This window comes from Magallana gigas, chromosome 7, assembly GCF_963853765.1.
Source record: "Magallana gigas chromosome 7, xbMagGiga1.1, whole genome shotgun sequence".
In the NCBI taxonomy this organism is placed as follows: Eukaryota; Metazoa; Mollusca; class Bivalvia; order Ostreida; family Ostreidae; genus Magallana; species Magallana gigas.
The window spans coordinates 45,888,206-45,911,733 of NC_088859.1; the positions used below are offsets into that span (position 1 = coordinate 45,888,206).

The 23,528-nt window shown below is 38.3% G+C and overlaps 1 protein-coding gene across 12 annotated transcripts; it reads right to left on the minus strand.

Annotated features, from left to right (window-relative positions):
- LOC105329786 (myosin heavy chain, striated muscle) lies at nucleotides 1–23,155 on the minus strand. 12 transcript variants are annotated; one of them, XM_066065964.1, is made up of 38 exons: nucleotides 23,019–23,155; nucleotides 21,468–21,759; nucleotides 21,077–21,220; nucleotides 18,964–19,120; nucleotides 18,754–18,781; nucleotides 18,135–18,267; nucleotides 16,355–16,447; nucleotides 15,716–15,779; nucleotides 14,832–14,930; nucleotides 14,500–14,603; nucleotides 14,270–14,408; nucleotides 14,040–14,158; nucleotides 13,804–13,953; nucleotides 13,531–13,701; nucleotides 13,248–13,430; nucleotides 13,017–13,143; nucleotides 11,998–12,065; nucleotides 11,691–11,896; nucleotides 11,296–11,553; nucleotides 10,920–11,001; nucleotides 10,404–10,787; nucleotides 10,087–10,296; nucleotides 9,864–10,009; nucleotides 9,616–9,706; nucleotides 6,589–6,645; nucleotides 6,375–6,461; nucleotides 6,121–6,287; nucleotides 5,772–5,850; nucleotides 4,226–4,668; nucleotides 3,743–4,092; nucleotides 3,423–3,663; nucleotides 3,125–3,317; nucleotides 2,781–3,041; nucleotides 2,444–2,683; nucleotides 2,150–2,350; nucleotides 1,889–2,053; nucleotides 928–947; nucleotides 1–420 (listed from the first exon to the last, which is right to left on the minus strand). In XM_066065964.1, the coding sequence occupies exons 2-37, from the start codon at nucleotides 21,672–21,674 to the stop codon at nucleotides 930–932; spliced, it is 5,865 nt and encodes a 1,954-aa protein (XP_065922036.1). In that variant the 5' UTR covers nucleotides 21,675–21,759; nucleotides 23,019–23,155; the 3' UTR covers nucleotides 1–420; nucleotides 928–929. The 12 variants fall into 12 exon arrangements, with proteins under 12 accessions (XP_065922036.1, XP_065922027.1, XP_065922035.1 ...); XM_066065955.1 differs by lacking the exon at nucleotides 928–947 and adding an exon at nucleotides 1,623–1,746; XM_066065963.1 differs by lacking the exons at nucleotides 928–947; nucleotides 5,772–5,850; nucleotides 18,135–18,267 and adding exons at nucleotides 5,043–5,121; nucleotides 17,765–17,885.
- Nucleotides 23,156–23,528: the final 373 nt, after the last annotated feature.

A 23,528-nucleotide genomic window follows, 5' to 3' on the forward strand; every position in this document is an offset into this window, starting at 1 on the left:
TTAATAAATACAATAGCTTTATTGTCTATGTCACAAAACACAACAGAAACCAAAAAATATAATCGTTGTTTCATTGTGCTAATACATCAAGTACACTCAAACCTATAGAAGTGATAGACGCTGTACCCGATTTTAAGACTTCAAGACAAAATGAACAATGTATAAATAAAAAAAAACTGCACATTCACAGAGAGTCCATGCTAAATATTAATAAAATTTATTTTCACGTTCTTTCTCCCATTGGTAATCTCACAGTGTCTATTTGTTGACGATGGGGCGCATTTGCTAAAGCTACATATTGCACAATTCCGGCACTTTTCAATAGCTGTCATTATTAATATCAAAAGAAGGGGTGACAGAGCGATAAGAAGAAGATGCGCGCATGCGTGGTGACAGAAAATTTGGGTTCGAGCTTGGCCCCTGTAAAAACAAAACAAAAAAAGTTGTTAAAAATTTCGTCATTAAGGTATGTACAATAAATATCAAATTCTTTTTTTAATTCATCCATGGAATGCAAATCTTTAATACAATTAAACCCACCAATTTACAAACTCATAAATAAAGAAAACAAAACCACAAACACACACAAATGTATGTGAAATCTGTAGATGATGTTCCTGTTAAATAAAACTGTCGTCTAGTGTCACACAACGTAGGGTGGAGGCGACATGCGCAGATATCAAACACGCAACTGTGATCTTTTAGGGGGAAAATTTGAATTGCATATTTTAAAGTAATATGATTTTTTTTCTTAACCAAACAGTGTGTAAAAAGATCAAACAACAATCAACACCATGCTTGAAGCATGAACATATGTTAAATGCAGAGGATGTGATGAAGTTTTAAACGGACTTTGTTGTCAGGTTGTAAATGAATTGGAAGAAAAAATTAAAAAAAACAACCAACCAATCAGCAGAGGAGACTTACGGTTACTCGGACTGTCTGGTCTGTGGAAGAGGAGGAGGAAATGACGTAGTCAGTAAACAGTAGAGGAGGATATGACGTATTCAGTTAACAGAAGGAGGATATGACGTAGTCAGTTAACAGTAGGAGGATATGACGTAGTCAGGTAACAGGACTTGCAAGGACTTGAACACAAGTTCACATGCCTTGGTTTAAGGGGGGGGGGGGATTTGTCTTTTTTTCTTTTTATATTTTACATTTCACATAAAATTGTAATAGTAGTAAGAGGAGAATTTTGTATTTAACCAACTCAAAACGACAAATCAACATGCCTTTTTTTTAGAGTTTGGATCATTTATGAGATTTCACTGTTATATAGGAAAGTTTGGTGTTTTCTGGAATTCTTTTTGTTTTCGCATGCTATAATCAGTTTCATTTGTAAAATTTGTAAATCAACATAGAACATTAATGTCTGGGACAACTCTGGGAATGGGACGTCTAGATAGGTCAATGAACATCACTTACTCTATCTGATTGGTCATACTCCATCATGGGGGATGTAAATAAAACATGACATCATGAGCTAAGTTTTGTTGTTGATCGTAATACTACATGTCTAACACTAATCTATAATCACACCACTCCAATGACATCACACGAACTGGTCCTACACACGAATACTCAGACTCTAATGTCCTCTACGTTTCTAATACTTTTACCTTTACAAATGGGACCGATCATTTATTTAGGAGCAACAGAGGATGCTGCCCTATCGGCCCTGGCAATACTACCCCCGCGGCCAACGACTGGGGCAACGCTACCCCCTCGCCCAACAATTGGGCCCTGGAAAACGTTGTATAGAAAGAGGCTATGCGTAATTTCGTACTCAAGAGAAAGTAGTTGTTCCTGTCTATGCTACACTATCCTATAAAAAGTTAAGTCGGAATTAATCATTATCGATATCTTTATGCGTTGTAGTACTTACCATTGAAGAAGATGACACAGAGGTGCGGGTAACAGACACAGAGCTTCTGTTCTTGGCACGGAGCTTGGTAAGCGAGCCCTCGGCGGTATCGGCCCTCTCCTCGGCGTCCTCGAGCTCATGCTGTACCTTGCGGTACTTGGCAAGGTTGATAGCGGCGATCTCCTCCTGCAAAACCAAATAACAATAGTTTTATTAAATCCAGAGGAACTATCAATTGGTTCATGCAGAGGAAGGTCGTGAGAAACATTTTGAGATACGTACAGCCTCTTCGACTTGTCTCTTGTATGTCTTGATCTTATTCTGCAGTTTTTCAATGAGTTCCTGCAGTCTCTCGTGGTTCTTGCGGTCTTCGTCAGCTTGGAAGGCCAGTTCCTTCATACGGCGATCGGCCTTGCGCATGTTCTTCTGGGTCTCGGCGTGTCTTCTCTGTTCGCTGTCAAGTTCTCCTTCAAGTTCTCTTACCTAAATAACAGAACCACAGTACCGTTCAACAAAGTTCTGCACCAAAATAAAAAATCATGTAAATATCAGGCATAATCAACATATTGCACCCACTCTTTGTTCTAGTTTGGCGATCATCTTCTTTCCTCCTTTGAGTGCCTGAGCCTCGGCCTCCTCAAGTCTGACTTGAAGCTCCTTGATTTGTCCTTCTAATCCCTTACGGAACTTCTCGATCTGCTGGCTGTGCTCCTGTTCGGCGCGGAGTTCGTCGGTGAGACGAGCGGCGTCAGCCACAGCTTTCTTAGCGCGTTCATCAGCGGCCTTCACTTCGTTGTTCATTTCATCAAGATCGGTCTAAATAAAAAACATTGTCGTATCAAAAGAGTAAAACTATATGTATTTATGCATTGGATATTATTCAATAGAAAAAATAAGGGTGTTGACAGCACACCTGCATAGCCTGGATATCGCTTTCAAGTTTCCTCTTCTGTCCCTGGAAAGAGGACACTTGGGCAGAAAGTTCATTCACACGTTCGTTGGCTTCAGAGAGTTCGCTCTCTGCTGCTTTTCTTGCCCTCTCAGCTTGTTCAAGGGCTGTTCTGAGTTCCTCAACTTCACCTTGAAGCATCATGCAGCGGCGCTCAGCCATATTATAAGATTCACGGGCCTCTTCTCTCTGGCGTTGCTCCTCTTCGATTTGAGTTTGCATTTCCTGTTCAAAAAATCTTACATATTATTTTTCTATGTATTTGTATACAAGAAGAATGCAGATTTTTAAGACTCAAGATGACCCACCTTGATTTGTTGTTGGTACTTTTTAACGTTCTTTTCCAAATCAGCCTTTCCTCTGTTGGCAGCATCAAGAGCAATTTCAAGTTCGTTAATGTCCTGTTCTAATTTCTTCTTGATTCTCATGTTTTCAGCTTTGCCCTTGGCCTCAGCTTCAAGACTTGCCTGCATGGAATCCATTGCACGTTGGTGGTTACGACTAAAAAGAAATAAAATTGAAGCTTGTAATGTAAATAAGCACTAAGCAAATGAGCACTTCAATAGTATTTTATAACAACAAGCTAAATGGTTGACTATAAGTTACCGAGTGTTTTCGAATTCTTCCTCCTTCTCCTGAAGCCTGCGGTCAATCTCAGATCGGATAGTAGAGATCTCCAGCTGAGAACGCATAACTTTAGCTTCCTCTTGTTCTAGAGCTGCTTCAGCTTCTTCCAGGGCTGCCTGGAGCTCTTCCTTTTCCATTTCCAGACGGCGTTTTGCTTTCTCAACTTCGTGAACGCTGCGACCTCCCTCGGAGAGTTGATCAGTCAGTTCGTGGATTTCATCTGCAAAACATATCGTCATCATTGGTAACATTTGCCACTAACATTGAATATAAACGATGCAAATAAACAGCATACTTACCAGCAAGGTTCTTGTTCTCCCTTCGCAATTGTTCAATAGAGTCTTGGCTTTCTTCGTATTGGGCCTTAACACGGAAGAGCTCAGCAGAGTAACCACGGGCCTCTTTCTGGGCATTTTCAAGTTCCTGTTGAAGATCGTTAACCTTTTGCTGCCATTCTTGAATGGTTTTGTCGAAAGCACGCTGTTTCTTCTCCAGGGAGTTGGCGTTAGCGTTGGCTCTCTCGACATCGATCATTAGATCTTCCATCTCGCCCTGCAATCTGGCTTTGCCCTTCTCCAAAGCGCTAACCTTGGCCTCAGATGCCTCTGCATTTTGCTCGGCCTCTTGAAGCTTGGCCATGAGCTTCCTCCTAAGGAAAAGAATCAACCGGCAATATTTTTAGAGCATGTACACTTGCTTTTATCTGCAACTCTTTCAAAACTAAGAGTTATCTAATTATAAACACAATTCTAATGAAACACGTAATACATCCAAGAACTTACTTTGCCTCTTCAAGTTCCTCAGCACGAGCTGTACCCTCTCCCTCGAACTTGGCTCGCCACATCTGTACCTCGGTGTTGGCCTTGGACAGTTGTCGCTGCATGTCTGATTTGGACTCCTGCTCTTCCTCTAGCTGTTCACGGAGGGTGTCGATGTCAGCATTCAGGTTCCTCACGTCGCTCTGCAACTTCTGTCTGGCTCTTGTTTCCTCATCAAGAGAACGTCTGGCTTCCTCCAGCTGGCTAGCAAGAGCAACCTTCTCCTTGGTAAGAGCGCCGATTCGGTGTTCGGCATCCTCAAGTTGAGCGGCGAGGTCTGTGGACTCCTGACTGTACTTGGACCTCTGGTTATTGAGGTCTTGGATCTGTCTGTTGGCTTCCTCAATTTTAGCATTCGCCTCTGAAAGTTGGCTTTCGAGATGCTTGGTAACCTTATCAACAGCTCCCTATGAATGAGCAGAGTATACTTCGATCACAATGCGTAATAATGGATATATTTGAGGACATACTAGTAGTTTGATTTTCAAAATAGTTATTCTATTAATTCAGTAATTGGATACTATTGTAACAGACGAGTAAATATTTTAAGAAATAAGAAAAACACAGTACAATAGTACTCTAATAAGGTTGATCTAATATTCATTTGTTATGATAGTATAGAAATAAGAAGAAGGGGATCAAGTGACCAGTAAATTCACATGATCCATTACTAAGCCCTCTTTAATTACATTTTTTATAAAGAAGGTATAGATCCACAACAAATAAATCATGCGCAGCGTGCAGATGTGCCCGGTGATAGGTGTACAGATCATAAAAGTACCCGTTCTTTCTCCAGTTGTTCCAGGGATAGGAGAAGTTCCTCACACTCGTCAATCAGTTCCAGTCTTTCTCGCTCCACTCTGAACATGCATTACCGAGGAAAGCGTTAGTAAATTGCTTAGTCAGCACACAATGGAGTTTAAAAGAAAACAAGTTAATATCGAGTTTTATCCCAATAACGTCACTTTGTTCTGATGTAAACTTAGATTAAAACAAAATTACGTTCCACGCTTTAGCAAGCAAAGTAACAATGTATAGCTATATTTTGAATTTTAAAAAAAAATAAATTATTGCTTTATTTGATATGAAAAACAAGCCGAAAACAAAATTATCGTTGGCCAGATCCAAAAGCGTTGTCTGCATTGAATAATGAAGCTAACAGCACTTTTTTGTCATTCAAACAGAAATTCTCCGACTTTTGAACCGAAGCCAAACATCATCCAGACAGCAGAGCTAGCCAAATCTCTCCAGTACCTTATTTTTGACAATACTTTGAATCTGAGCCTGGAGATCTTCTACTTCGCTCTTCAGCTGACCCTTTTCTTTCTCTGCTCTATTAGTATATATCAAATTAAATAACAAACTAAAGGAAAACAAAAGTAGAAAGATGGGGCTAGAGTATGGATAGGGTCAGTAGGGAAAACGGGGAGACAGGAAGAACCACTAGACTGCAAGGTACTACTATGGTTGCTACTAGGAGCATGCGCCATCGGACACCTCGCCGGAGTACCTTTTGTTTAGTAACATGTTGTATTTGAGCTTGCAGATCTTCACATTCTCTGTGCAGATCCTTTTTCTCTTTTTCAAATCTGTAAAGTCCCGATTTAAGTACATTTTATGCAAAATAGAAAACACCAATTTATCCAGATAATACTGATAAAACAAATCAGAGTCAGTAATCAAATGAGGCACGGGGGATCGGTAGAGCTGATTATACATGGTCAGTAAAATTGCCATCAGTAATCTATCTAAAGATAAGATACTCTAGAAATCCAACACATCTTCCAATTAGAATTTGTTTTGAATATCTGAATAGTACATGTGGCCATTACTGGGTAAGTTTTGAAACGTTGAGTTACCTAGATTTAGCTTTCTGAAGTTGGTCGATTTGGTCAGCCATTTCATTAGCGGTGTCAGTTTGCTTCTTGCGAAGAGAGGACACCTGTGCTTCATGTTGAAGAGTCGATTCCTCCAAATCACGGCGAAGCTTCAACAGTTCTTGTTCCCTCTTTTTGTTCAACTCGATCTAGAATAACATGATTAAGTTTTTATCAAGATAGTTTAACAACCTCATTAAAGATAAAACTTTGTTTCAACAGAGAAAGTAATTTACCTGAGCGGAAGTTGCACCACCAGCCTCATCAAGGCGTTCGCTAAGATCTTCGAGTTCTCTAGTAACTTCAGCACGTTGTTTCTCGACCTAAAGAAGACGTTCGATAGTTCTAAAAATAGTTTACATTAAACTTTCCCTTTTCTAAACCAGCAATCTCAAGCTATTGAAATACCTACAACTTAATGTAGTTTATACTTGACAAGTGTTGCTTTACCTTTGTTCTTGCAGCCCTTTCAGCTTCCAATTCCTCCTCAAGTTCCTCGATCCTGGCCTGTAAATCACGAACAGACATTTTAAATCACAACACGTACTCGAATAAATAAGGAGATTTACGTAACCAAAAACTTTTTCTAAACTGAAGAGGCGAAAACTATACGAAATTTATCAAGAAGAAAGCGAAGTAAACTCTTCAGAGGTATTCTTCACTTTTCCGCCGGATTATCAGTAGCCGACTCAAATACTTGAGAAAATGTTAGTGAGTGCATTTTCAAAGCATGAGTCACCAAGTTTGGCGAGCGCTGTCAGATTTTGCTTTTACAAATATGTGTATCAGACGCACATGCATGATCAGATAAGTGTTGGAGTGAATGTGAAAGATGTCAAATAAAATTTCCATTTTTCTCGGCCTCCACTACTCAACATCTCTGAAAAGGAACTGTCTAGTGCCGAAAATGGTCGTGTAGAGACTGGCATGCAACAGAAGCTCCAAGAAGCGTCTACATAAGCCATCGCATTTTTCTTTTGAGCAGAACATATGTACTACTGACAATAACATCGCAAAAATAGCAAGGAATGCTAGATTCTTTCTTTGATCGTTCAGCTGGCCGAAGAACATGCTCGATTCCAGTGTTCTGCGTTACAATCGGTATAGGTAACTACGAATAATATGTGGGAACTTATAGAAAACAATTAGTCTCAAAACACTAAATGATCATTATCACAATAATTTTGATATTCTGCAAATTCACGAGTAATAATGATATTTAGCTGTTTTCCTTTCTAAATTTTTAAAAGGATTAGATAAAAAGAATATTTTTTTCTCTAGTCATACAAAATACGGTATATGAAACATATCCTTGCTTGCAATAGAGATATAGAAAAAGCTTTTTTAAGCTACATTGACGTTATGTAATTATTCGTCATTTACCTGTGTAGTGACATTACATCCTTTTCGCGAGCCATATTAAGCTGACGGTAGAAAATCGTCTGCTTACCCACAACATACATAACCAAAACAGAAACAAGCAGAATTTTGCAGCCAGCGAAATTTGAAATCTGAATACTCTACTTCAAGCAGATTTTTAAGTCCCGGTGAAAAGATGGCTAAATCAGACGTTTCTCTTATTATTTTCTTGCTTTTTGCACTGAGGCGAGGATTCACGGGTTCGTAAGCTCTGCTGAATAAAGCCGGGTGGTGAGCTATTCCTTCTAGAACAGCTGGACTGGTTCCTCGGTAGTTTCGGGTAAGGTCTCCTAGAATATCATCCGATTGGTACTGAACCGTTTTTTTGGAGGTGGATACCGTCTTCTTTCCTGATGATGTAGTAGATGAAGAACTGGTTGTGATCGAACTCTTTTTCGTCGGTGTAGGTTGGGCAGCTGCTTCTTTTATTTTCTGGGGTTCGTTCTTTGTAGCATTAGCTTTGACTGTACTTCTGACTGCAGTAACTGTCGCTGCTGTCGGGGCTGGGGTGGACACCTCCTCTGCCTTTGATGTTTCATGTACATCCACAGTGGCAGTCATTTTCAGTGGTTGTTGATCAGCCATGTCGATGGTTCCCGAAATTAAAACAAAGTTGCAAAAAGTACCACGTCACTCAAGGAAGAAAAGCCTGCACTAAGTCAAGATGGCTGACGACTGAGTCTTATGCTTCCTTCAAAGTCAACTTCCTGTACCCAAGAACTGCTGAAGCTACCAAGACCCACTGATGTGTGCGTAGACAAGGAGGCACAAGAACTGAATCACTCTCACAGCATCCAGCCTTTAAAGGGATCATCTGTTATTGTCTCTCACTAATCAGTGGTGTTTATCTATGGAACCATGCCAGAATCGAAACGACTGTGATCAAATACTCAAGAATGCCCTACTCAGCGCCTACACCAAAGGCTGACGACGGACTGATGCCGACAGAGAATGGCTTCGGCTTTTATACAGGGCTGGAAATGTCAAAGGCATTAAGGAATGATGGAGAGATTGTGTTTTTCGAGCAAACTGATGTAACGATTATAGCGCACATTGTACGGCCCATTCAAGTTGTAACCCCAGAAAACCCCTCTTTCATGTAATCTTCTGACAAACACTGAACACATTGCAAGAGACAGAAGTTAGAAAAACTACTAAGTTCGTACAAGAGATATCCTATTTCAAGTCCTTGAATATGATTGGGTGCTATCCTTATCCTTACCTTTTTCGCTAGCTTATTATATAACATATGTTATAATAGTTTCCGCATGCCAACAATTTTAGGAACGCTACACACTCTCGTCTTTTTGCAGATTCAACAAATGGTTAGTGCACGTTTCACAAATATTACGCAAAACCGCATTTTTTTCGTTTAACTTTTTTTTCAACGATAATTGCCTGTAGGTTGTCTGTCATGAATATTAGATTAAGCAATTAGTTTTAATATAAGTATTAGTATAATAAAGTTGATTCAATTACAGTCCTAATGTATGACTTTCATAGGCGTCGGAAGCAAATTGAAAGTGGGGGGGCTAGACTAATCCTCAGAAATATTGAGAAAAAAGTAATTCCCAAAATCATGGAAATCCTAATCCGTGGGGGGAGGGGGGGGGGAGTATACCTATACTTCCAAAAAAAAAATTACTTACCCAAATGTTTTTTCCCAAAATCATGAAATTCCTAATCCGTGGGGGGGGGGGGGGGGGGGGCTAGTAGCTAGTATGCTTCTGAATCTAACTTTTCAATCTTTCTTGAGGTAAATTTAGGAACAATAATCTTTCCTGCGAGAAAAAGTGGGGGGGCTGAACCCTCTATCATGCTATGTTTCTAATGCTTAGGTATAACTTTGCAAAAAAAGTGGGGGGGCTAAGCCCCCCCTAGCCCCCCCGGTTCCGACGCCTATGACTTTAAAGATCGTAATTTGTATCAGCTACTGAACCAGGGGTTAACTGAGTATTAATATTTTTGTTATTTTCCCTGTTTTTTCGTGAACTCCCAATTCAATGCCTTATTTTTAAATATACCTAAATATATTTTTAACAAATAAATGCTAAGAACCTGAAGCTCCTTGATTTTCCTCTGTAGAGAAGCCACGAGTCCACCCTCATCTTCCAGACGAGCGTTCATGTTGGCAATCTCGGCATCTTTCCTGAGTAAGAACATTTTCTGTATCAGTGCACAAAGTCATATCTGGCAAATTTTGAATTTATATACAATCTTTATCTTAATCATTCTTAATCTTTAATGCGAAAAGTGTAAAGCAAATTCGATAAATTTATGAAATTTTTGTTAAAGAGATGATTTACTTTCTGTTGGCTTCCTCGAGGTCGCGTTTAATGCGTTCGAGATCTTCCACAGCGCCCTGAGTGGATTTCAAATCTTGCTCAAGCTTCCTCTTGGCCTTTTCAACGTCACCTCTCACTTTCTTCTCTCTCTCCAGATTGTCCTCGAGCTAATTACGAAAACGCAATATTAGACACGTTCAGGCAATCTCGTACCCGGTGCAATTCGAACTGAACGAAAACTTACCTCATCTAGAGTAGACTCCAACTTCTGTTTAAGTTTGTTGAGGTGATTGACCTTGTCTTCCTCGGCCTGAAGTTTCTCGTTGAGCTGTTTTGTACCCTCATCCATACTCTTTTTATCTCTATTGAGGCGAGCAATTACCTCGTCTTGTGATGCCATTTCGTCCTGAAGAGTCTTAATTTGGTTATCTCTAGTTGCCTTTTCTTGTTCAGCCTATACAAAGAGATAAAATTTTAATTATATGATGAATTTATTTCATCTCATCATAAAGTGGGAAAATTTAAATGCATGCATGTGAAAATGACGACTAGTGATAGTACTTTGGCCAAAGAGTTTTCTAGGTCTTCAATGTCTTTCTTCAGTTCGTCGTTTTCTGACTCCATCTTCTTCTTGATGCCTTCTAGGTCTGCTGCAGCGTCCTCCTCGTCCAGAAGTCTCTCCTCCATCTCCTTCAGCTGGCTCTCCAGGTCGGCCTTCTGGTTGATGAGTTTTTCGATTCTGTCCTCAGCGTCCACCAAACTGTCTTGCTCGGTCTGCAGCTGAAGGTAAATATCGTTTTTCTGTTCCAGAAGGGTCACGTTTTGCTCCTCAAGCTCTTTCTTGATACGGCTGATTTTCTCAAGTTCTTCCTTGATCTTTTCCATTTCCTCAAGCTTTTTCTTCATTTCCTCTTCAGCGCGAGCAATGTTCAACAAAGGCTTGACCTAAAGAAAAACAGAGCAACTATACAACGTAAACCTTCCAAACCAGATAAAAAACACCCCTTTTTCATATCATAAAACAAAATCGTAAAGACCATGAATAATCATGTTTCATATATTAAAATGACTACTTACTTTGCAGTACAGTCTCCACCACTGCCAGTTGCGGAGCATCAACCATTTTCTGATGTTCCTCTGGATGATGGAAAGTCCGACTCTGATAAAGGAAAAGGCATTTTAAATGAAGACATCAGTTTTGTCGCCGTGGTATAAAGTAACATATGTAGCTGTTAATAGCCTAAATAAAATATATACCTCTGGTCTTGAAGCATTTTAAATGAAGACATCAGTTTTGTCGCCGTGGTATAAATTAACATATGTAGCTGTTAATAGCCTAAACAAAATATATACCTCTGGTCTTGAAGCATTTTAAATGAAGACATCAGTTTTGTCGCCGTGGTATAAATTAACATAATTATGTATCTGTTAATAGTCTAAATAAAATATATACCTCTGGTCTTGAAGCTTTTTGTATTGCTTGCGGACGAGGTATCCACGGATATGAGCCTGGAACATAGAGATGATCTTTCCGAGACGTTCATCTCTCATCTCTTCCAACATACCGAGAACACCAGCCTTGAAGAAGACCTTGGTGTTTCCGAGCCTGTACTCTGCGGGGTCCAACTGCAGGGCCAGAAGGATTTTCTCAGTGACAACCTTGCCATCAGCAAATCCTTGAGGGATGGCGTTGGGGGCCAAAATGGAGTATCTACAAAATTAACCATTATTACTATTAGAACAGTAGGTATTTAAAGTCTTTATACAAACGACATACATGATAAAACACTGCATCGATAAACATAAACATAACTGCAGATGATAAAAGAACTGGGGCTAATTACTAACCTCTGTTTGAACTCAGAGTAGATAACTCTGCTAGGGAATCCTTTCCTGCAAATACGGATTCCTTCCAGGACACCGTTACATTGCAGCTGGTTCAGGACCAGGGCGGCATCAATGACGCCTGGTTGTTTGAACTCGTTGGGAATGATACAGCGGACAAAGTGGGGGTGAGTGCTGTACAGGTTCTTCATCAGCTTGTTCAGGGATTCCTGGCAAAAGGAGAAGGATACAATAACGTTTCGAAGTCATTATGGCAAGGTATTCAGCTAATCTCCAAATATTTAACAAACTATAACAATTAATAACGTACCCTGTGCAGAGCTGAGATGGTCTGGAAGGAAGCGGACTTCTTCTTCTTCTTGTGGCCACCACTATCAGCTGAAGACACGGAGACAAATGGTTACAGTGATTATGAAGAAAGGTCATTACAAAAATTATTTAATCTACCAACTACGTATCTACATTGTACTTCAACGTTATTCAGGCACGGAGCAACGGGAGGGGGCATAGCTCTTTCGATTTTTATGCATTGTAGCATTTTATTTACATACAAAAAATTTCAAGCTATTTGGTCCTCTACTTTTTATAAAGGCTTGCCCTTCAATTAAAAAAGCGATGCTACGTGCCTGCTGTTCATTTATCTTTTCATGGAACAAGACAAACACGTACACAATACAAACATAAACGAAACGAATACATTTCTGGACCACACGTATAAACTACAGGGTGTATAGATACCAGGAATCGTTTTGAAATATCGTCTACAATAGTCTATAAGAATATATCTGAATATCAATGCAGAATAAATCTATGTAAACTATCATTATACACATGAACTCTGTTCACTAGTTCACCAACATCACAACATATTCCAAGTTACTGCACAATTTTCTAACACAATATACAATACCTATCTACAAAAGCAGGATCAACGCGGAGAAGCGACATATTTTCTCTAACAATTTTAATGATATCAAAAATTTTGGCCAGTAACTGGACAAGCAATTCCTTCAATGCTCATCTACAATGTATGTACTGTTGTCACTGTTGATCCTGATATATCACAGGTACTTACATTTAGTATCCCCTGTAAGTTACGATAAAGTTGTTGAAAAGGGGAACAAATAAATGAGTTATTGAAATAAATTAACGCTTTTTATTTTGTGAAACATGATATCATTTACTTGGTTGAAGTTCAATCTACAAATAATGGCTTCACCTCTCATTAGTAAAAAAAATGTAAGAAAATTAAAAAACAATTAAAAAGATTGCAAGAAAAGGTTGATTTAAAAAGCCACGCAGTGTTAGCAACAAATTAAATCATAATACCTGGGTCATCATGAGAAGCGAAGAGGGTCTGGACAAGGTGTTCCTTGGAGTGGCTGAGGAGCTCCACGACAGTCTCGTTAATTGGATCCTTGTTCTTCTCTAACCAGCCACCGATGTTGTATGGCACCTAATTTACAATGAATATGTCAGTGAGTAATAAAATAAATACTTATAATTATTGCGGGTTTTTTTTTGTTTGACGGTTTATGGTTTATTTTCTAGAAAACTTACACTTCCGGCATAGTGATGCAGTTCAAAGTGAGGTGCAGGAAGACCGGGCTTGGATGCTTTTCCAGGCTTTCCAAAGTTGGGAGACTTGCCCATGTGGTTGGCATACAGTTTCTCCTTGAAGGTGTTATCGTTGGCCTTGGGGAACATGCACTCTTCTTCCAGGATGGACAAAATACCCATAGGCTGGAAGTATACATTATTTATTGTTGAAGTTCAAGAAGCGAAACAAAAAAAAAACTTCAAGATTTCCTCATTACTTAAATGATTGTTAACTACACCTTACCTTTTCAATGAGATCGATACACGCCTGCAGATCCATTCCGAAGTCGATGAATTCCCATTGAATACCCTCCTTCTTATATTCTTCTTGTTCCAGAATGAACATGTGGTGGTTGAAGAACTGTTGAAGCCTTTCATTGGTGTAGTTGATGCACAGTTGTTCAAAGCTGTTGAACTATAAAACAATATTTTTCGTCCTAAACACTGATGAAACTTTTCCTTAACTACTTCAAAACAGCGCTGGATCAAAGATTACAAATCTTTTAAGATAACTTACGTCGAAGATTTCGAAACCAGCGATATCCAGGACACCAATGTAGTAGTTTCTCTTGGCCTTGGTGTCAAGAGTCTTGTTGACACGCATAACCAACCATTTGAACATGCGGTCGTAGATGGACTTGGCGAGGGCACCAACGGAATAAACCACCTGCAGACAAGAGTCTCGTCAAATCACAATGTCTAGATCGATTTATAAGAAGTTGATTTAATAACGGAGTAGAGAAATGTGCTTACTTGGTCTTTATTTCTGCCCTGGGTGACAACTTCGGTTCCAACCTTGATCTTGGGTTTCAGGAGAGCTTTCAACAAATCTCCAGCATTGACACCCAACAGGAAGGCCACCCTTTCAGCCTCTGTAAATATGTACCGCTTATATTAAACATGTACAAATATCTGGAGGATTCTAAAAACATTTACATATATTAGGCAACAATTAACGGGGATGCTTTAATTGTGTAACTGACCAGCAGTGCCATCAGCTTCTGCCTGCTCTTCACGAGGCCTTTGTTTGAACTTCATCTCTCCCATGTGGAGAATGGCACCAGTGCACTTGTACATGCTATTCTTCTCTTCTTGAGTAAACCCGAGAATATCAAAAGCTTCCTACAAAGATAAGCGAGATCGATGAATGCAGAGATGTATCATTAGTAAGTAAATTAATCTGTAGTTTGAGTTAACAAACATAGACCCTTACATCAGTGATTCTCATTTCCTCCACGTCATCAATGCCTTCCACAGTCAGAGCTCCCTGGTTGATGAAGGAGAACAGGGCGGGGTCACACTCGCAAAGGAGTCGCTCTGTCAATGAAAGTGGTCAGTTAGCAACCCACTTGTACAGGACAAACTACAGATAATTTTTCAATATGATAGTTCAAGCACTTATAAGTACTTAATTTCATAAGTTTTTTTTTCAATTATCAACTTCATGTATATAAACAACGTGTTTGTTATGATTAATATTGAGTGATACCGGTATAATTGGTCATCGTTTCAGTTAATTAGTTAGACCTTAACAGCAATTCTGACCTTTAATGTCCTTCAGACCCCCAGACAACAGCTGGTAAAATATGTGGTAGTCTCTCTCGGCTGGTTGTTGGAATGTCACACGAGATTTCTCCAGCAGGTCTGCAAACGATTTATTTTTCATATCAGAGAAACGTTTTTGTAATTTTAAGACATCAGTATTTAATCTTTACTCAGATAACTTGAAATAAAGAACGACTACTTCCAAAAATCTACTGTCTTCTGTAAGCATATTGATAGAATCACATTTTACTCTTTCCTTATATTATTTCCTCCAAAACATTACGCCTGTTAACTCGGGGTAACAAACCGGAAGGAAAACCCAGGGACTGAAAAGGGTACCTACCTGGAATCAAGGTATAGGACGTGTTGCAAGGAAAGGTTTTATTATTTTTGTTGGAGTTTGGGGCGGCATGCAGTTGTCAAGAAAATTTTCAAGGTGAAAATTGGATAAATTTGTACATCGCTGGAAAACACGTTGTTGTGTTGATTTTCCATTTTATTGCGGAATGAATAGCAAACGTCAAAAACAGTGTTTGGGTGGTTTCAAGGAATTGGAAATGTTTTTATGTTATGGGATATTTTCAAACCGACTTTTTTCTATATTGAAGAAGAAGACATATTATTAGGCATAGGTAAGGAAGGAGTTGAAATGGTTTTCAAACAAGACTGTAATCAGACAATTTGATTAAGGTTTAAGGTATGAAAGGTTTTTGGTGGGAGAGATAAAACAATAACCATTGTCTTATGAAGTTTCAGAACCAGAGGACTGAAGAGCGCTGAAAATATAATTCATGTGTATAAAACCGTACTAACAAAAACAAATTGAAACTTGTACCATTGAATTATCAACAGAATATTTCAGTAAATCATAGGTTTATGCTTACATGTTTCAATATCTGCTCCAGCGATTTTCCCGGTAGGTCCAAAGTGAATTCTGATGAATTTTCCCTAAAATATTGTGAAACCATCTCAGCAAATACCAAAGGCATTAATTGCAGTTGAAATTTAATAATTCAAAAGTTTTAATTTTAAGAAAAACAATATGCTTAATGCCGTGAATAATCCTTGTGCATAAAATCTAATACTCTATTCTAGTTCCTTTAGAAGAAAAAATACAAGTTTTTGAGAGAGATATGATAGAACGAGGAAGTGATGAATGGGAAGGTGGGAACGTTTGAATGAACTTTGATCTACACTATAACGGGATGAATCTACGATAAAAACATGTTAAATGTTTGGTGGCAAAATCACACGGTTATAAAAGGGTGTCGAATTGTAAAATCCAAATGGGTAAGGTAAAGACATGCGTTTTGAAATAGGGGTATTCAAAACAGTATAATATTACCTCGTAAGATTTGCAAATACATCTGGTACACTTAATAATTCGGTACTTAAATAATCAGTTGGACTCAATGTTCTGAACAATAATATCTAAAAGTTTTCTGTGTTCGCATGTGAAGTAAAAAAAATTGTAATTAGCAATTTGAAGACAGATGCTCTGTGATGCTTCATCTGTTACTTACGAATCGAGAGGAATTGTTGTTTCGAACTGTCTTGGCGTTACCAAAAGCTTCTAATACAGGGTTAGCCTGAATGATCTGGTCTTCCAGATTTCCCTGTGTACCGGGGATACAAAAGGAAGGTCATCACACACCGTTAACAACTAATCAAGTCATAGGTGGTTAATGGTGATTAGCTATCTCCTCAAATCTATCCACATCTGCTAACTGACCACTACAGTGAATTGTAAATTTAAAAAAAAACTAATTTTTAATCTACCTTTTTTTCGGGATTATTTATTCTATGTTTGAATTCTTTTTTTTTTCAGTTTGGTGTTGTTTTACAATCAAATCTGTAGTGAGAAAAATCGACGAGGAGATGTACATACAGAGGAGATAACTAACCATTAAGGTAGAAAACAAAACAAAATAAAAATAAAATCTGGTTCGGGTTGGTGAAGGTCTGCATCCGTAGGTGGGACCAGAAACTGAAAGAAACACGCGCAGGCAGTGCATGGGTAGGGTCCAACGGAAGGGTTCGAGGTTCCACTAAGGTTTACTTACGAATCGTGACGAGTTGTTGTTTCTGGTTGTTTTGGCATTACCATAGGCCTCAAGTACAGGATTGGCCTGTACAATCTGATCCTCTAGGGTGGTGGCCTGTTTTTGGGAAGGGGTAAGGGTAAAGGGATTGGGAAAGGAGCAGGGGTGAAGGGGAAGAAAAAAATATACAGTGTTACAAATACACAAACGTTTGAATTATCTTTAAAAAATCATATTTGTATAAATACATTTTAAGAATTTTAAAAAAAAAAAACATATCAAAAACACACAAAATAGTCTAACTCTAGAGCGGTTTATCTGGTGAGTGGTTAATCGATCAAGTTCAAAGGTTAGTGACTCTTTGGTCGTGTAGGGTGGGTGTCAAAACGAACAGCAAACCGGAGGCACACAGGGTGACGCCTTGTTCATTCATGATTACATGATGTCACGGTAGACTTGCCCAGTCTTATAAGGAGGTTTCACACCATGCAAGGAGGCCTAAGATTTCTGAAAGACGGACGTCACAAAGGTACAGAGGACAGATCGAACAAATAGAAAAGGGTGGAAAAGTGATTTGCTTTTAATCTGAAACTGAACTAACTATATACTAATGTCATCTTATTCACTGATGTTGCAGAAAATAAAAATGGACGTTTAAGCATTGTTCATTGATCAAACATTAATTAGCTAGAACATCCATTTTTAAACTAATTATCAGGAGCAATCCATGCAATTAGAGACTTTCCTGTGAATTGTTTAGGGGGAGGCAAGTCTATATGTTTTCATTTTATTTTTTAAAAAGAAATGCCGTTTTTATATTTTTAAATGGATATCTTATTATTCGAACTGTGTGACATCATGTTCTCATTGAATGCGGCGGTCCCGTACAACCTTCTTAGTATCTTTCTTTTCCTCAACATCTCCGCTCTTCTTTTGTAAACTAGCGGCAACGTGGGCAAAATACTGGATGACTTTTTTCGTATTTTCAGTTTTACCAGCTCCAGACTCTCCTCTATATCAAAATATTTAACAAAACACATTGTACTTTATATATCACAACACTCAAAGCTAGTGGCCAGCGGAAGGCGGCATAAACCTTGTCTGAAGTTTACCCCCTTCCACTGCAACCAGGAATCTGATGCAATCAAGTTTTCAAAGGGTGAAACCCCTAATGAACATCGCTTAAAACTTTGAGCGATTTGATGCAGTCTCCTTTGAAAACTTCTTGAATCAAGATCCCTCGACTTGCATGACTTAATACCTGAACACTTACAACGTACGGACCACCGTCGTGTCCCCGCTTTTGAGATTCACGGTAGATATTAGCCGCCACTCTAGCAAAATACTGAATTACTTTCTTGGTACTTTCTGTTTTTCCGGCTCCGGATTCACCTCTATATTCAAAAACAAACAATCAGCGAAGTATGTATATGGTATACATATTTTGTCCCTAGTTATTATTTAAAAAAATATTCATACGTACTTTGCTGAGTTGTTTTTCAAAAAAGAATGTCATATAATCTTCTATGTATATATGAGCTAATAAAATGAACATCATTTCTGGCTGGTTATACATGCATTATCAATGATACGTTGTGGTAGTACAAAGGAATCTGGATTCAAGCTTACAAAGGACAATGATGTCCTTCATCTACAACCTTTTCTGTGTTTGCATGTTCCATTTTTATCTTTAACAAGTTCTGTTTTCCCCAACATTCATCTTTGTCTTTTTAGCCCGTATATCAAAAGTCCTGGGTGTGTTATGATGTTGAAATAATTTTCTACGCGAGCTTCACTATGCGTGATGACGCCCTGCGCCCACTGTTCTTACTGATAAGAAATCGATTTGGTGATATGGATACATTAGATCGCATACTTACGTGATAAGCATAGACTGGTTTTCACGATCTGAAAACAATGAAAAGGAATTCTGTTAAAAAAGCAAACAATAGATAAAAATTCTGTCACAATAAAACGAACATTTCTTAAAGCTGTTGCATTATTTTTATTATCACAAGTTTTTAAAAAAAAATGAAATGCATCTTTGCTCCATTTTTACATTCAGTATGATGGAGGGTAAAGCACTGTACCTTGCACCATGAACTGGTAGGCGTTGTCTGCGATTGAGAACAAGTGAGGGGGCATCTCCATCCTTCTCTTTCCTCTGTATTTGGCGATGATGCTCTCTGTGTAGATGGGGAGGCGGCGGTAGGGGTTGATGGCCACACAGAAAAGTCCAGAGTAGGTCTGTAAAACACCGCCAATTATGTAATGTTGATTTCAGCACAAATAACAAATGGACTATAATCAATATGATACGTTAATACAAATTTTTATTACAGTAAAATATTTTGCACCAAACAGAACTGAATTCTAAAATCGGGGACAATTATACTAGCATTGAATATAGAATTTACAAATACATGTATCATACTGCTAAACTTAAAAAATAACATTTCTTCATGTACATGTTAACGGGGCATGCTGTAATAAAGTAATTGATCAGAAAGTTTTAAAAGTAATAATAGTTTGTTTTATATTCTCCAAATGTGAGAAGTGCTCAAGACTGTCAGAACTACAGGTATTACTTGAGCTGATATTTGTATGTGTACACATGGACATTGTTGCTTTTCTGAAATTTCCTAGCTGTTAATCTTGCAATATCAGTGTTCATTAACAATAGAAAATAAGACTATCACCTGTGTAACCTTGAATTAGGTATTCGACATTGAATTCGAAACGCGTGGTGAAAAAAATGGGCAATTTGACAAGACCACATTCTCAGTTGCAAAATCCCCCAAAATATATAGGGAAGTATTGTCTGCTATACACTGTTAGGAACCAATCTATTATCAAAAAATGAAGATCTATCGCGGGGCACATTCCGCGGCGTGGGTAAGTATATATCATATCTGTACAGCTGCCAAGGAAGAGAGCTCAGCCAGGAGGGATATGCAAACTTGCATATTCTACGTCAGGAGTCGAGTTACCGACTAGTGAGTTATTTTTAGCTCCCTTTCCAATACCCAAATAAGTATTTGCGATAGGTGAGCGAACGCTCAGCAGAGTATGTAGGTGTGCTATCTACGTTTCAATATTGCAAATATTAAGAGTAGGAGATGCAACTCGCAAAATATAAAAGTAATCTGAGAGCCCCGATGAAAAGATAATTCGCAGTCTAAGTGCTCTGAACTCGCCTGCCTTTGAATTCCATTGCATTCTTAGCTCTCTTGTCTATGACTCCTCTTTGTAATCATGTAAAAGGCCTTTGCATTGCAGTTTGTAAATAATGATCATTATACTAAAACATTTGATGGCGTCCTTTCATGTTATAACTGTTTAGATAGCCAGTATGTGTAACCATGATAAAATCTGCTCACTTGCTATGAAATTTCAGCTATCAACAAGATAACCCCAACCCCAGTGTCCAGATATCCCTGTACATTCGGCTTGTAAGAGTTTTGGTAAACAACAATTCACGAAATTTGTTGCCATTTAACTTGTATACAAATTCACTGGTTGAGACCAGACCGGCAGTAAGCTCGGGTAATGATCTTTTCCGGTAGCCCAACAACCAATTACAAATAAAACATCTAATTTACGCAGGCGAGCTACCTTTGTTACAAAGTTAACGTTATCTTAATAGAGACGTTTGAGAAAAAATACCTATATTTTTTTTTTACTAATCATGTAACATCGTAAGAAAGGACAATTTGTTTGCGATCCTATGTTGTTTGCGACCAATAGATTTTTTTAAAGTTGTTTTGTTTGAAAGATTGAATTCAAAGAGTCAAAACTTTGTCCTTTGGAAAACGGAATGTTTAATATGATGTCCATGAGGCACTTTGAAGGCTTATATATCATAATATGACAATTATAATCATTAAAGTGTTATGAATTCCCATTTTACAGCAAATGCCAATAAGGTGTCAAGGTATCATAATGTATCATATTTCCTCAATATTGACACATGATATTTCCATATCTTCACTTTTTTGTGCAGTGTTTGAATACATATGTAGCCTTTCCCCATGATTAAAAAGGTTTGATTGATTGGCTAGATTTGCACCGTGCTAATTTCTGTACATGAGACATTTATATGTTTTGAGCACACGTCTTAATAAGTGACTGGCCTGTAAAATTGTTTTAAGGCTTAAGTTTATAATCACGTGTCGTCGTGTTTCATAAGGAAGAGTGACTTACATAGATCATCCCCAGGTAGTAACGAGATCTCAAGTTGTGCAGTACAGAGGCTTCGTTCAGATACGTCATGTTGGCCATGTCCTCGATCTTCTCAAACTTGGGTGGGTTCATCTGTTGGATATCATCCTTCTTCACTGTACGGTTCTGTAATTTAAAAAGTTCAAAATCAATTTCATAGTCCATTACTTCATTGCTCGTGTTTTAAGGTTATAAAACCAAGCTTTATGATAGCTCTGTTTGAATATCATCCTTAATGAAGAATATGCCATATTCCTTTATACAATGTACATTGTTACTAGCATCATTAGGACATTAGGTCATAAGAAAACATTATTTAAAACAGAAAAGGGCTAAATCGTCATCCCTGTTAATGCCATTGCAAAATCCGTACCTCCTGCTTTTCAATAGTCTTGACGGTAATCTCATCTCCTTTAGAGGACTGGATTTCGGCTCCCACAAAGCCCTCTTTCTCGTCGGGCACCCAACACATTTTCTTGCCGTCGAAGGGCTGGGTCTGTTCCTTCAGCATCTTCTTCCGGTCCACGGCCAGATACTGGAAATCTGGATCCTGAGGATCGAAGGGTCCAACATTCGACATGGTTGCTGTTTCTTCGAACTTGTTCACGAAATCAAGGAGAAATAGAACTAACACTCAACGACACGGCCAACAGCGAGCAGACAGCCTGCAACAGAAAGAGCAAATAGGGTTCTATTGAACTTGCATTTTTGATTCACTTGGTTTTGAAAATTAATCTCTACTATGTTGACAGCAAAACACAATTAGTTTACATGTACGCTAAGAACAGAATATACAAGTTTCCTAAAAAATTCAGAATGCTTCTCCCCACACATCATAGTTATACACAGGTCTATTGTGTCATCACTCATCTCACCAGAAACACATATACTGTGCTACTTGTCAGCATCAAACGTCAGGATATGTATGCTGATGGAGTGGATAAGCGGATTAACACGTATTAACACAATTAATCCATTTTAGTGACCCGTAAAATTTCTCGTTGTTAGCATGTCAAGTACTCTGTAGACCCATCGAGAGCTAATTGGCACCTCAGCAGGGTTCAATCCGTATCTGATCAATGTCCACTTGTTTGTATATATATCATCAATAACAATATTTCATTATCAATGTGCGTGAAATAGGCATGTTAACATGCCTTTTATCTTATTTTCTAGTGCTACATCTTTGCTGTGCTCGTTCCCTTTTTTTATAGTTTGACCTTCGCCAAGGTGATAAAAATCAAATAAAAATCGTTCTCTAGCAACAAACCAAAACCTGTTCCTGGAAATCAGGCACTTTAAATTATCTAAATATTCGGGCTGTGAGGCTGTAATCAAGTAGGATGGGGCATACAGTGTTTTGATCAGGATTGAGAAGAACCAATGCTACAGACGTTTAAAGTTTGCTTGCGTAGTTTGAGAGAGAAATTATTTTGCAGATGTTTCCAACCTGTGAGAGATAGCAGCAGACATTGTAATGTCGGTGAAGAAAAATTCAGCAAGAATGCCTGTATGGGTATCTAGAGCTGCGAATGAGTTTTTTGTGTATCAGCTTTTACAAATTTATATATCAAATGCATGTATCTTTAAGGCGTAACCTAAATATTTGTATAAATAGAAAGACATAAGTTGCAATTGACGACGTTTACACTAATATGCAATGTATTTATGAATAGGGTCCAAGTATGAAAATCCAAACGAAGTGTAAAATTAATCAGGTTAAATTAATAACCCAGTTATTACACTTCAAACGCCTTAAGAACACATATGCAATATTTGATAAATATGATATACATCCAGTAATACGGTGGGAATCCAAGACTTTGTAGTCATGTCAAAAGTCAAACTAAGACATGCATACGTAATTATAATCATAAAAGGTGAATAGAAAGTCAACTATAAAAGAAATCACACACATACTTACAGTAGTGAAGAGGCTGCTCTGATAAGAGGCTCGGCTTCCGTACAGATTTATAATCACTGTAGCAGTCGACAAAATTTAGCTAAATTGGTGCGTATTGGAGGAAACTTTTACTAAAGTTGCAAAGCAACCAATCAAATTCTCTGTAAGAGAGGTTTCCTGGAAGCCCTAAAAAAGCTGCGGCTCAAGGAATCCAAGATGGGTAAGCGCCCCGTAGTGATAAAACGCGACAGATAGCGCGGGGATTGGGGGCTTGTTACAGCCTCCGGAACTTTACGGCTTCTGACAGCTTCAGCTTTGTTTGTGTTTTAGATAACATCAAACGCTTTTATACCTATACTGTCAAGACTTTGCCAATAGATGAATGACTGTCTCCTATAAGAGCTAATTTCAAGAGAATCGCTTAATCGTGGAATTTAGCATTTACTGATAGACCATTTTGTTAGATTATTTCTCTTCTTTAAATTTCAAATTTCTTTTATTCAATACATGTTTATTTGAAAAAAAATAATA

What these genes read in the sequence shown, in the direction of transcription:
- LOC105329786 (XM_066065956.1), bottom strand. Translation starts at nt 21,674, where the DNA reads ATGTCGAATGTTGGACCCTTCGATCCTCAGGATCCAGATTTCCAGTAT. An exon ending in AACCAGTCTATGCTTATCAC is followed by an intron (nt 18,268 to 18,753) that starts GTAAGTATGCGA and finishes TTTTGAATATAG; the next exon opens with AGGTGAATCCGGAGCCGGAA. An exon ending in CCATCTCAGCTCTGCACAGG is followed by an intron (nt 11,897 to 11,997) that starts GTACGTTATTAA and finishes TCCTTTTGCCAG; the next exon opens with GAATCCCTGAACAAGCTGAT.